Source organism: Talaromyces atroroseus (genome assembly GCF_001907595.1).
Source record: "Talaromyces atroroseus strain IBT 11181 chromosome Unknown scaffold_10, whole genome shotgun sequence".
In the NCBI taxonomy this organism is placed as follows: Eukaryota; Fungi; Ascomycota; class Eurotiomycetes; order Eurotiales; family Trichocomaceae; genus Talaromyces; species Talaromyces atroroseus.
In genome coordinates, this window is record NW_017971442.1 from 666697 (window position 1) to 678707 (window position 12011).

Here is a 12011-nt window from a genome sequence, read left to right on the forward strand (position 1 = left end):
TTCTTCGGGGCCAGCTGCACTTATACGGAGTTACCTAGGTAGTTACCCCTCAGCAACTCCGGAGATGGCATACGTTGTTATGTTTTATTGCATGACATGACCTGCTAACGCTGATATTATACTTCTGATTGGCTGTCAAATTGTATTCTTTGTTTCTCAGCCTGCAGCCTGATCCCACCTAACATGATAACGCGAGGCAGACTCCAAGGCGTTATTTTAGAAAAGTGTTATAGACTTACTTGGTTAGTAGTTACATAGTATACCCTTTTGCCAGAACAGCCACAAAGATACCCTAAAATGCAGGTAGGAATGTTACACCAGAAGATTATTCGTTATATAACGTATACAGCAAATACCACATTTAACCCTAAGGAACGGCATCCCCCGGCAATTAAACAAACTGAACATACCCCTAAACCAGTTGGCGATTTCTTCCAACGTTGCTCTACGGCCAAACGATCAATAAGCTCCGCTACGCGTACTTGAATATCAGGGAATTCGTTGCGCCCCCGATGAGCATAATGGAACCTATTGTCGTCTTGCCAATTGCCTTGGGATGGTCCCCAAGCATGTACGTCGCCGACGCACCATTGGGAGTGCCAAGCATGGCGTAGAACTCGTCCGTTCCAAATTGGACGATTAGATCGTGCTTAGTCTGGTCCTTATTTTCCCTCTTATAGATCGCCTCGATGATGCCCTTGGTATCGTCATTGGTTATCTGGTGCATCACGAGGCCTTTGATCCCTGTCACGGGGATGTTGTGCGTCGCGGCGACCTGTATATACTCCCAGAACAAGGCTTCAGACATATCAATACACTCTGTCTTCTGTCTGTTGTCAGCTGCGATGACGCCAGTTTCAGGACTGTACGTGGCGTCGCAGTACACATTCCCGCCAATTAGGCCCTTGTCCTTCAGCTCCACGTTATAGAAGGTCTCTTTTCCGCCATCAACTCCTAGGAAGGACTGAAGTTGGGTGCGGTAGTTGATATTAGCCGTCTGCGTATACTGTCTATTGGCCGCCGGGCTTTCGGTGAACTGCTTGAGCTTCTCGTCGCCGCCTGTTTTGTCGACACCATTAGCGACGGCCTTCGTCATATCGGCCATGCGTTTAATGCCTCTTGTCTTTGCATCGTCGAAAGTCAAATCCCTTTCCAACAGGGGTTGTGAGAGAGCCGAGAGATCGGGGGATTGGCGGTTGCAATCATCGCACGGTGTAGCGAGGACCCCGACGAGCGGTAAAAGACCAAGGATAAGTGTGCTCAACTTCATGGTCTCGAATTGGCTTTTTTATATTAGGACAGTACAGTTTAGTTCTTAATAGAGAAATAGAGGCAAGATGATAGAGCTGGCTAGGATAGGAGTGGAGAGAAGGAGATTAATGCTGCATAAAATGGTGAATGCTCATGGTCTTATAGATTTCGCAGAAATAAGGACTTACGAAAATAAAGCCCAACTCTGCTTTTGCTACGTTTGTTATCCACCAGTCTCCTCCTTTGCTACATGAGCCCAACATAACAGCAATATCCAAAATAACAGTCACGGAGGATTTTTCCTTCAAGGTCAAACGTTATACTTGCCATGATCTAACCTAATCGTGCGAAAACAACTTCAACTATGGGCCTTAATGTCTATCAATTTGTTCTCCACGATTTACGATTAAGGAGTAAAGCTTTGTCTTCATTATTGGCTGGGGATAGTAACCACAGTCAGCATCACTAGAAACTAATTTATGTGATAGGAGAGCCCCAAGTCCTGGATTATAACTATAACTGTTACTGTAAGATTATCATCTCCAACAGTGTGCACGATTGTGACGATTTGGAAACAGAACAATAATAATTTTTGCCGTTATATTTCTCAGTTGCTCAATGTGGACTGAGTCGGTGTTTAATGTTGGTGGACAGCCTGGGACCCTGAACCCTAGCACACGTAAAGTAGTGTTAAATTTCAATTAGAGTAGTTACCTGTTAACTCAAATCCCACTGTTTCGAAATCGTCAAGAGGTACCGTGCATATAGTTATCCTATACCACTGGGGGTGGTAACTTTCAATGCTAGCTATCTGTTACACTCTCAAGGATCCAATATAATGTGCCAACTCTTCTCTTGACGCCTCAAAATATGACATTGGTGTCTTGTAGGCCACGCCCATAACCATTGGTTGTATACGAGCACGTTCTCACGATATCACAGTGTTATCAAAATGTTTCTCTTCATATCACATTTCCGTTGGTTGAATAACTACCCGTATATACCCCCAAGTAATTGTTTACACCCACTAGACCTTGCACTAAATCCATAGCATCCGTATTGAGCAGAGAAAATAAGGTCTGGGTTGCAACTGGACTCTATACGCAGCCTCGAGCGGAAATTTAAAAGGCAGTCACCAACCTCGCAATTCATCCCAGTAAACGCTTCTAACTGTATCTTTTAATAAAATGAATGACTCCATCCCATGGCAAGAGAAACCTCCCTGGGACAAATACCGTCGAATTTTGTCTGGTTTCGATCCGTCAGTGATCCTAGCTATTGACAAGACCCCGAGACCCAATGTGTTTGCTGTCCGTTGCCTTTCGTCCGAAGCACGAACCAGCGTCTCAAACATCTCACGAGTAAAACACCAAAATATTGCCAAGGTGTACGAGGTATTTGTCCCACATGACGCTTTGTATGTCGTGACCGATTATGTTCCCACTTCCTTGTCGATGATCCTAGATTGTACCCTAGGGCCGAGCCCTGGTCAGATCGCGGCCACGTTTCATCAGGTTGTCGGTGGAATGAAGTACCTTACTTCGTGTGACTTGGCATGTGTGTGCCTCCAGGAATCCGACATTCTGGTGGCCAATTCAGGGCATGTGACTATTGGTAATAATCATCCTATCTCGTCCGTGTACCTCAGATCGCTGACGGCCTCAGCATCTTTTGACAATTGCTACTCTTATCGGCATCCTGGTGATGTCTCTGTACTGAGCCGGACTATGGTGAAGGCCATCCAAAAACGCCGAGAAGGCGAGGGCATCTGGCCTGGAGATTACCGCGAGGTTTTTGAGGACCTAAATGAATGGTCGGTGACGTTTAACGATTTCTTCTTTCAGACCGTCTTAGGTGTGTCATGGAAAGGCCTATCATATGTAAGTAGAAATGGTCTAATATTAATATATTGCTAACGTCTTCAAGCACCCATTTCTCACCTCGGCACCGGGCAAAGAGGTTCTCATCCCACTAGTAAAGATTGCACAAGCATCTGGAAAATTCGTTATGGGGGGCCAATGGGAATCGACCCAATGGGGTGTGTAAAGATGTATAATCCGCCTCGCGGCCAGGATTAGCTTTTTAAAGACGAATTAGTGCCAGATTTCTCATCGCGAGTACGTCTTCAATGGCAAAGAATTGACAACTATAGACTAAATAACACACTCATAGCTGCTCGATAAAAATGGGCGTAATGCTTGGGGATTATGTCTTTCAATAGAATCTGTAATAGTCTTATCGCGAGTATGTGTTTAGGAATTCTATTCTGTTCTCTCTAGTAACAGATCTAGCTCGTCATAACGGCCTAATGCGGCTCATGCCTCCACGTGAATATTGCGGATGGATCCGCCGGCCAGCTCTTGTGGACGAATCACATGCGTCAAATATATGGGGCTATGAGGCTCCAAGATCTACACAAATTTCCCGAAGCATAAGGAGAGGGGCCTGTCAAGTAGTTCTTCTCTTTTCTTCCTTTCTCCAGCTTTGTCTCCTAGTGTGGTTGCTACCAATAGACTTGACATTGTTGCATCGTCACATCTATCAAGACAGGTAAGGGTTATCTAGAGGAAATCAAACGTCACAAGGCGCATATGATAAGCTTCGAAATTTATGACTAACAAAATCATAGCCGGGAATATTGATATGCTTTCAGAAATTTCTAAACCAAATTTCCCATTATAAACTAAAGATTTTCATTGAAGATTGATTACATGGCCAATAGACTTAAAATACCGTCAGCCATTACTTTACAGATATATACTAAATACAGTTGAAGAGTGAATGAAGTCATTCCAGGGTACAATAGCTGATTTCCTTAACGGTGCTCAATTTATTGATTGGAAAATTCCTAAACAAGGACAGTAAACGACACTGCGTAAGCTCGAACATAGATGATCAAAATAGTCTGAACGAATGTAATTTGAAATCAAAACAGCAGAACCATCCACAGAAAGACATGACTGATGTAGACATTCCCATATCCCGTCTTCGGAGAAACGGTCCACAATCAGACTTAGACCAACCTCTTCCCCTGATCGTTCATCAACTTATCTTGATATTCATCGGCGTCCGTCGAACCAGCAAAGGCGCGTAGAATAGCTGATTATCACCAAAGCTGTGAATAGAATCTAACAAAGAAAAATTCGAGCCTTCCATCTATGATGGCTTACTGAATGATGTCGAAATAAAACCTATTGGGCTTTTCTTGAACCACAAATCCATGATGCCGTCAGTAACTCCGGTGGTTTGTTCTGTCTTGAAGATGAAATCTTTTGAGAAATGTATGTCCTTCGTGCACCCTTCGCCCTTTGTCGCGAGCATAGTCAATGCTGCTGTGCATACGGATACAGCGGTGTCTTGGCTCACTTTCGCGGCTGTCATGGCGGCTCTTCCCTGAGGAGTAAAAGAGAGCACGAGTTCCAGGACGACCTTCTGGTTACCATAAAGCCAAATATCCTTCTTTGTAAAGGCATCTGGAAGTGTTTCACTGAGCAAAGCGTAACCTTGACTAAGCAGATTAGAGCCAATTTGTTTGCATAATTCCTGGGCTTTTGCGCGCATTGGAGCGGCTTCTTCGAAGTTCTTGGGCAAGGACTTTTCGGGACATGTAGGCGTCTCGGCTTGAAAGTCTGGAATGAGGTCCGTGAGGCTAGCGCGAGTTCGAAATTTGTTATCGAGTCCTCGTTCGGCCAATTCCCCCACGATGTCGTGGGAATCAAGTTCGTCATTAGTATCTCGCGTCGATAATTCACCGACAATGTCAGAGGGATCGAGTGCGGCGTCAATATCGCGCTTCCCGATAGAGTTTCGACAGTCATTAATGTCAGTGGATCCAGTAACCCCGTCAGGGAAATTCGGGAACCTGTTTTGAAGGCAGGCAATAAATGCAGGCGTAGTCCACGTGTCTGAAAAGACACTATTGTCATCACGTGCCTCTACAGCATTGGCAGTTGGTACTGAGGTGACTCGAGTAGCAAAACATAGTCCGAGGAAAAGCAGGGTAGTCATTGTGTCAACCATTCTGAGAGTTGATTTCTTTTTAAGTTGACGGTGTCTTCAGAGCGTAATGAGAGACAAAATCCTGATTAAAATAGTAGGTGTGGTGATCCAAGTTCTTGAATCAGGATTGATCGTTAAAATCAAGTTTACACTCGGAATATCTGTCCAGTTTTATATTGATCCTGAAACACAACCTCAGGAAAAACATAACGCCCTGTTGCCATCCAGCGGAACAGGATCCCAACACTGTCGTGTCTCATATTTTTGCGTTGTGAATAAATGTCTGCATTGCGATAAGTCGCAAACGTTATGTTTCGTGACCGTGGCAGACCACAATAGCGTCCCAGATGAGCAATTAGAGCATAACAGTAAAAACTTCGATAGCATTGTAATTTCATTATGTTCCTATATTTAGGACTGCGTAGACAAGCAGGCTAAAACGGAGATTCCATTCAACATTGACTAATGTTGCATCATCCATTGCACTCTGGTTGCTCGTGCTATCACTAGCGGCGGAGACCACACGTTTTGCTAGTTGGCGACTACTCCCATGGACACGGAGATCCCCTTTCGGTTTATTACCATATAATTTCCTCGGCAGTTGCAGAGTCCTAACCGCACAATGGTAACGCTGCAGTCTCTAATGTCCTGGTGGTTGCCACAATGTTTAGGGTCCGAGGGCCAACAGAAACATCGACTAGGTCCCCGTCAAATATCGTTTCTAGATACCTTGCGTTATACGGACATAACGATCTTTATATCGTCCTGTTTCAGCTACCGAAGCTATGTGGTGGAATTTACTATTGCTGGCTGGAGCGGCGGCTTGGCCATCATACCATTCAAACTCAATTCATAGCCGATCTTGTGATACTCATCGATCAATTCTTCTATCCACATCTTGACCTGGTGTTTTTTGCTGCATGCCATTTATTTCCTCCCTTGTCAACTTCCATGCGCTAATCTCAAGTTAATTCCCATAAAGCAGCGTAGATACTCGAGTGCTGAGCCCTAGGAACTATGTATGGCAGATTCAATCAAGGTTACCTAGTGGAGATTACAGCATATATAAATAAAGCAAAGTAAAAGAGGTATAATAATCTTTCGTTTCATATAGCCTTGCAGAACAGAACAACCAACTATGGAAGTATTCATTTGAATTTGGCATCTTTCGGAGAATACATCCTAATCACCAACAAGCTAAGCTTAGTGGTAATATGACATCTCAAAACGCGACGAAAAGAGAAAAAAATATCGATATCTGGGCTATCCCAAGATATAGTCTCCCACAAAAGGTACTAAGAACAAGGATGAAGAAGATGGAAATTCAAAACCACACTTTCGACGTGGCTGAGTTTTATGAATATTTTATCACCGTGCGGCATGGTCTCGTTATCGTCTTCGACCACTTCGTTTTTATCATCGATAGGCGACGGTATGGATGGTGGATCTACGATAAAAGAGCGCGTGTACAGACCGACATTGTCTGGAGTCTCAGAGCATTTACTTATGACGGCTGGTCGTAGCTGCGGGGTGATTCCAGCCCTAACGAAAGTGTTTGCTGGGATTGTGCTGGGATTGGTGTTATTAGATTTTTCGTCACCCTCGCTGGCCACACCCAGCGCCTTGGCAACTTGGGAGTCAGTGCTCCTTGATCTTACTAAGAGGTTTGCCTCTTTAGGATCAAGCTTCGGGGTTAGTGGTCGCTGGCGTTGCATGGTGGATTTGGTGGACTCAAGGTGGGGCTTCGGGGACGGGAGATCGCTGGACCCGCCGCTCTGACCACGGGCCGGCGCCGGGACGTTCCAGACGTGCTTCCGTGCAACAACGTTCAATGGCGCCACTACGTGTTCCTCGTTTTGTAATGACCGCCCACTCTGGCCGTTTTTGGCCTCCGCGGTAATTTTATCTAGCTCAAACTCCAGATCGAATGCCTCTTGCGGGAGCGTCTTTACGTTGGCCACGGGATGTGGGCGAAAGTACTTGTCGGTGGGTGATTCATTGGAGTCGGCCCACACAGGAGCTGACGCCGTGTATTTCGACATCAAATTGGCGACATGATTTGACGCACGCAGAGTCGGTTCCCTTGGTAGCTTGATAGCAGACACCGACATTGGTATTGCTGGTAGAGGTTTGTTCCACAATTCCTGTTTATTGTTTCGCGGCTTCTGCTGCTTCGTATTACTTTCCGTAAACCTTTTCGTATTCTCTGTGGTCCTTGCGCTCTTCTTCGTGATAGTCTGAGGAGGGGACTTTTCAGTTGATTTCACCGACGACTCGTCGAAAATTCTAGCTTCTACCGGATTGACAGACGAGTTACCGGTGGAAAAGTCAGAGATGCTGGATTTGAAGGAGAACTGGCTGTATAAAGAAGGCGCAGGTCTCATGATATCAGGGGTAGAGCAAGTTGAACTGGATGCCAGAGGCATTTGTAGACCATTTTCCCGTCGATAATTTTCGAAAACGACCTCGTCAATGGTACGGCGTAGCTCAGGCATACTCACCGAGAGGGGGGCCATAGTTACCAAGTCATTCTCGGGTACAGGGGGGTATGGTGGAGATACAGTATTCCCCAGGGCAGCTGCATTGTTTCGATCCTGTCCAGTAGGGGTATATACGTGTGTTTTGTGAACAAAAGTCTTGGAGTCGGTTGAGCGTTGTGATGCTGCCGCCAAGGGGCTCTCATCCCAAGTGCCTCTAGCAACTGGTATATCGGCCACAGCTATTTCCGACTGGGAAGAGTACATCTTATCTCTTATTATCTTTAGCTTGTTCCGCCGATAACTGGGCTGTTCTGTTGGCTGGGTGAACAATGATTTTGCTGTAAAGCGTTGCTTGGTGGCATGTCTAGCAGCAAGAGCTTTCACATCGATCATCTCATCCGCTTCGATGCTTCTGATCCTCGACAGGAAGCCGGTCAAAGACGACATATTGCAAGCCGTTTATTGACCTCAGCGATACTAAATAACAGACCTTTTTCAGCCGATTTTGCATCCAGACGATGTCGAACCACTCACTGAGTAACCATGAAGTTCAGACAATAGTGGGGGACATTAATTGCGTTTACTGGTTTCGGTTGTCTCTAGGATTGTTGTTGGTATGTGGCTATTGTTGAAAGTGTAGCGTTGTAAGAGCAAGAAGCAGTCAAGAGGAATGAAGTGGGAGGGAGGAAAAAAGCTCGAGGGGGAAAGAACGAAGAACCTTAATGTACTTGGCATATGGAGTTCTCGTTATCGAAAAATGGTCCTGCATTATGACGAGTCAATAATGGAATATGTGACGGTTTTGTTATATAGGTAGCTGTATCACAGTTTAACCCAACGGTGCCCCGATCAACAAGCAGAAGCCACCGGCGAGAATTTCGACGAAGCTATAGATTCCCCTTAACACAGCTTATATTGCAAGATTACTAGGGATAGCCAGGCTGATAGCATTATTTTTGATGCATGATTGACTGGGCTTTTGTTGTTGCTTTTGTTAGTCGTTCACTGATACTAATGGCCTGCGTTGCAGAGATTATTCAGTGTGTTGGTTTGTTGGCTAACAGTTAGGTATTACGCGAATCCTCAATAGTTAGATAATTTTTCGCCCCATGGTAATCACACTATGTTATTACACAACGTGAGTCACTTGGCCTCCGAACAGCTAGTAGGTGTGGAGAAGTTTTACATGTGCTGCTGCTATACATAGAGTCATATTGCTTAGTGGTAACTTGTCTAACTATCCATTGGTACGTAGCCTTGTACTAGCTCGAGGGCTCAGGCGCTCTAAAGCACACATCGTCTGCAGACATAACGAATTTTACTGTTACCCTGTTTCTAAACTTATATGCTTGCTATCTGTTACACTCTCCAAGACCCAATATAACGTGTTTACTTTTTTCTTTCGATGTTTCACATACGTTGTTGCCACACCCATGACTGTTGGTTCTAGAATGTGATGCGCTCAATTTTGCAGGTGAACCACTTTACTCGAGTCCATATAAACTGAAGTTCGCCATCCCATAACCCATCTACCTAATTCTCAGGCCCTCAATTTTATTTCTTGATTAAAATCGCACTTCTCTTACACATCCGAGAGACCACGGTATTTTTATCTCCTTCGTCATGCATTTCTCCACCCTTGGACTGCAGGCTTTGGTAGCAATCTGCATTATGGCCCCAAACAGTGTTGCTGGTATGCCAGCAGCGAAAGCCTTGTCAGAACTTGATAGCGTTATCTCATCTGAGGCTTCTGAGGGTAGGAAAACTTATTTAATCATTGAAACATAGGTAAATATCTGACACAGATTCTTCGAGTAGCAGGTTTTGCGAACCAACCGACCGACATAGATGCCTTGGAAAGACGCGCCATCCCAACATACTTCCACCATACACTGAGCAGTAAGGGATTGGATCGAATCCAACCCCAGACATGGTTATTGGAACACTTGGGGGCAAGCAGTATAAAAGTTCTGGGCGATCTCATCGGCAGCGTTAGGGCCGGCAAAGTGAAACTCATTCAGAAATTGAACAAGGATATAGAGATATTGGAACAGTTACAGGCATGACTTCCAAATGTTGAGATGCTAGAAGCTTAGCTTCCACAATGCGTCACCTAGCAGTCAACATACACTTTTGTACCATTGTGGCGTGACTATCTTGCTTAATCGCTATGTCTGTCTTTTTCTACTTTAAAGTTCTGGCTCCTTCCTTGGCTTCTAGATCATGGAATGAAAGTTGCCTTTTGCCGTATAGCGACAATGGTAGAGATGATAACTTTATTCGATGACATTTGTTTTTCCACTAGCATCATTGTCTAGCATTGGATTTATGCGCCACGCTAGCGGTATTAGTAAAACTCCATGTCTGCATGCCAGGTTCTATAAGAAGGACAAGAAGACCTATTGTGATCAAGTTGTGCTCAACGGACCAGACAGGGGAGACTTGCTAATTCATCATCGAACATTTCCGATAACAATTACAAAAATACATATGTATTCAGAGAACTAGTTCACTTTTAAAAGACCATCATTGAGCCAGATCGTGGGCTATGGACGCGAGATAATCACATTTCCCTGACCGAAAAGGTGATATGTATGGTCCAAGACCAGGTTGCCATCAATCGTTGGACGGTACAAATAGAGCGGCTGCAAAGACGCATTAGGGAAGGGTATATTATAGTTTTCTTTTTGCAAAGAGTTGATGTCTAAATTGCGCAGGCATTCAAAAGTATCTTGACTTCCTGCACAACCAGTGCGAATAGTGAGGTTATCATAGGCAAATTCAATCTCCTCAACCGTTGCTAGCGCTCCAAGTGATGGAGACTCCACGGCTACAGCATGAAAGAGGTTGCTTAGCTTGCTACGTCCCCCATAATAAATGAGCAGCAGGGTGATTGCGTCCTTACCAGCGCTATCGCCTCCTATAGTGACATGGCTGGGATCACCACCAAAATACACACTACACTGTTAGCGTCTGCATGTTGCAAAAACAAGAAGGAAAAACTTCAAGAGATATTGGGCAAGTTCTGAACTCACAGCGGCTACTTGTTTCTAAACCCATTGCAGCGCCTGGATTATGCCTTTAAGTCCATTATTTAAAGAACCTTGTCTTCGGACCTCCTCCGAGGCTAGAAAATCGCATGGTCCAACCCTATAATTGATTGTCACGACGACAATCTTGTGTCCAGAAACCTTGATAAGCTCAGTGCCGTGGTAATTGGCATTTGCAATGGAGTTATACCCTCCAACCGGTATCCAGACAAAGACGGGAGGTTTTGATGCTTTGGTTCGGTGCATACATGTCCAGGAAGAAGCAGTCCTCGGACGGGCCATACGGAATAGGGTATTTGCATGTTGCAATGCATATTGGTCCGTTCTATATCATACATCAATTCAAACGAATTAAAAGCCAAAGTCCCGGAGTAATCGAACAAATAACATAGAGCTGTGGCATCTTGATTACCTTGGGTCGCTGGTGGATCTTGTGGTCCTGCAAAATGCAGTTCGCCTACAGAAGATGCGGCATAGCGCATTCCTTTCCAGAAACGACACTCATTCCCCTGGCCATAACCACGATAGCTGGCGTAACTGAGCGGTCTAATATCGTCTGCAGCAGGTGCAACCATCATGGACAGTGAAAGAACATCCTTAAGGTGCCACCTCATCATAATGCCAATATAACAATGTTATTGCTTGTTGTGAGCAATTTACCCTTTCGTGTATTCTAATGATGAAGGTGTATTCCTCGCATGAATACTAACAATTCTTTTGGTTAATTGAAACGGGGCTTGATCGGAAGACGACGCCAGTCCAGAGCTCTTGTCCTGCTAGGTTGGCGGCTGTTTGTGAGATTTTCAACATAATTCCATATGAGGGAAGATTCGTTGCATAGTAATTTCAATCAAGATATTCTGGCGGAGTTGTGTGGTGAGCCACATCGACTTTGAACAACCTTGAGAGGCAAAAAGAATGGGATATGTTACATCCAGTTGCGTTATCATCTATACATTCCACCAGCAGTAACAGGTTAGAGCCAACAGAATATATAGTATCGATAACACTGTTAGCATATACTAACATTGAGCATTACAGCTTCTTGTATTTCGCTACACCTTCAAGCAAAATTCACAGCCTGGCTTTCATTCTGTAGCTGAACCAAACAGTTCAGCAGAGACAGCTATACCCTTCCTTACAAATGAATCATCGCACCTTCAACCAGCCTATCCAACAATATTCCAATAAAGCTGGTCTACGGTTGACTAAGCACGGGGGACCTCACATT

General features: G+C 44.8%; 4 protein-coding genes across 4 annotated transcripts, besides 2 other annotated features; 1 reads left to right on the plus strand and 3 right to left on the minus strand.

Moving 5' to 3' along the window:
* Window positions 1-472: 472 nt before the first annotated feature.
* On the minus strand, window positions 473-1270 carry UA08_07030 (hypothetical protein; the record flags this gene model as incomplete). The annotated part of the gene is made up of 1 exon (XM_020261926.1): window positions 473-1270. The coding sequence occupies one exon, from the start codon at window positions 1268-1270 to the stop codon at window positions 473-475; it is 798 nt and encodes a 265-aa protein (XP_020117665.1).
* Window positions 1271-2438: 1168 nt separating this feature from the next.
* Window positions 2439-3297, plus strand: UA08_07031 (hypothetical protein; the record flags this gene model as incomplete). Its single annotated transcript, XM_020261927.1, has 2 exons — window positions 2439-3131; window positions 3178-3297. 2 exons carry the CDS (start codon window positions 2439-2441, stop codon window positions 3295-3297), a joined length of 813 nt encoding a protein of 270 aa, XP_020117668.1.
* A 251-nt stretch (window positions 3298-3548) lies between these two features.
* Window positions 3549-3648: a repeat region (Identified by RepeatMasker using a combination of RepBase library and repeat library created with RepeatScout).
* Window positions 3649-3678: 30 nt separating this feature from the next.
* Window positions 3679-3789: a repeat region (Identified by RepeatMasker using a combination of RepBase library and repeat library created with RepeatScout).
* Window positions 3790-4264: 475 nt separating this feature from the next.
* On the minus strand, window positions 4265-5259 carry UA08_07032 (hypothetical protein; the record flags this gene model as incomplete). The annotated part of the gene is made up of 2 exons (XM_020261928.1): window positions 4265-4350; window positions 4422-5259. The coding sequence occupies 2 exons, from the start codon at window positions 5257-5259 to the stop codon at window positions 4265-4267; spliced, it is 924 nt and encodes a 307-aa protein (XP_020117667.1).
* Window positions 5260-6545: 1286 nt separating this feature from the next.
* On the minus strand, window positions 6546-8177 carry UA08_07033 (hypothetical protein; the record flags this gene model as incomplete). Its single annotated transcript, XM_020261929.1, has 1 exon — window positions 6546-8177. One exon carries the CDS (start codon window positions 8175-8177, stop codon window positions 6546-6548), a length of 1632 nt encoding a protein of 543 aa, XP_020117662.1.
* Window positions 8178-12011: the final 3834 nt, after the last annotated feature.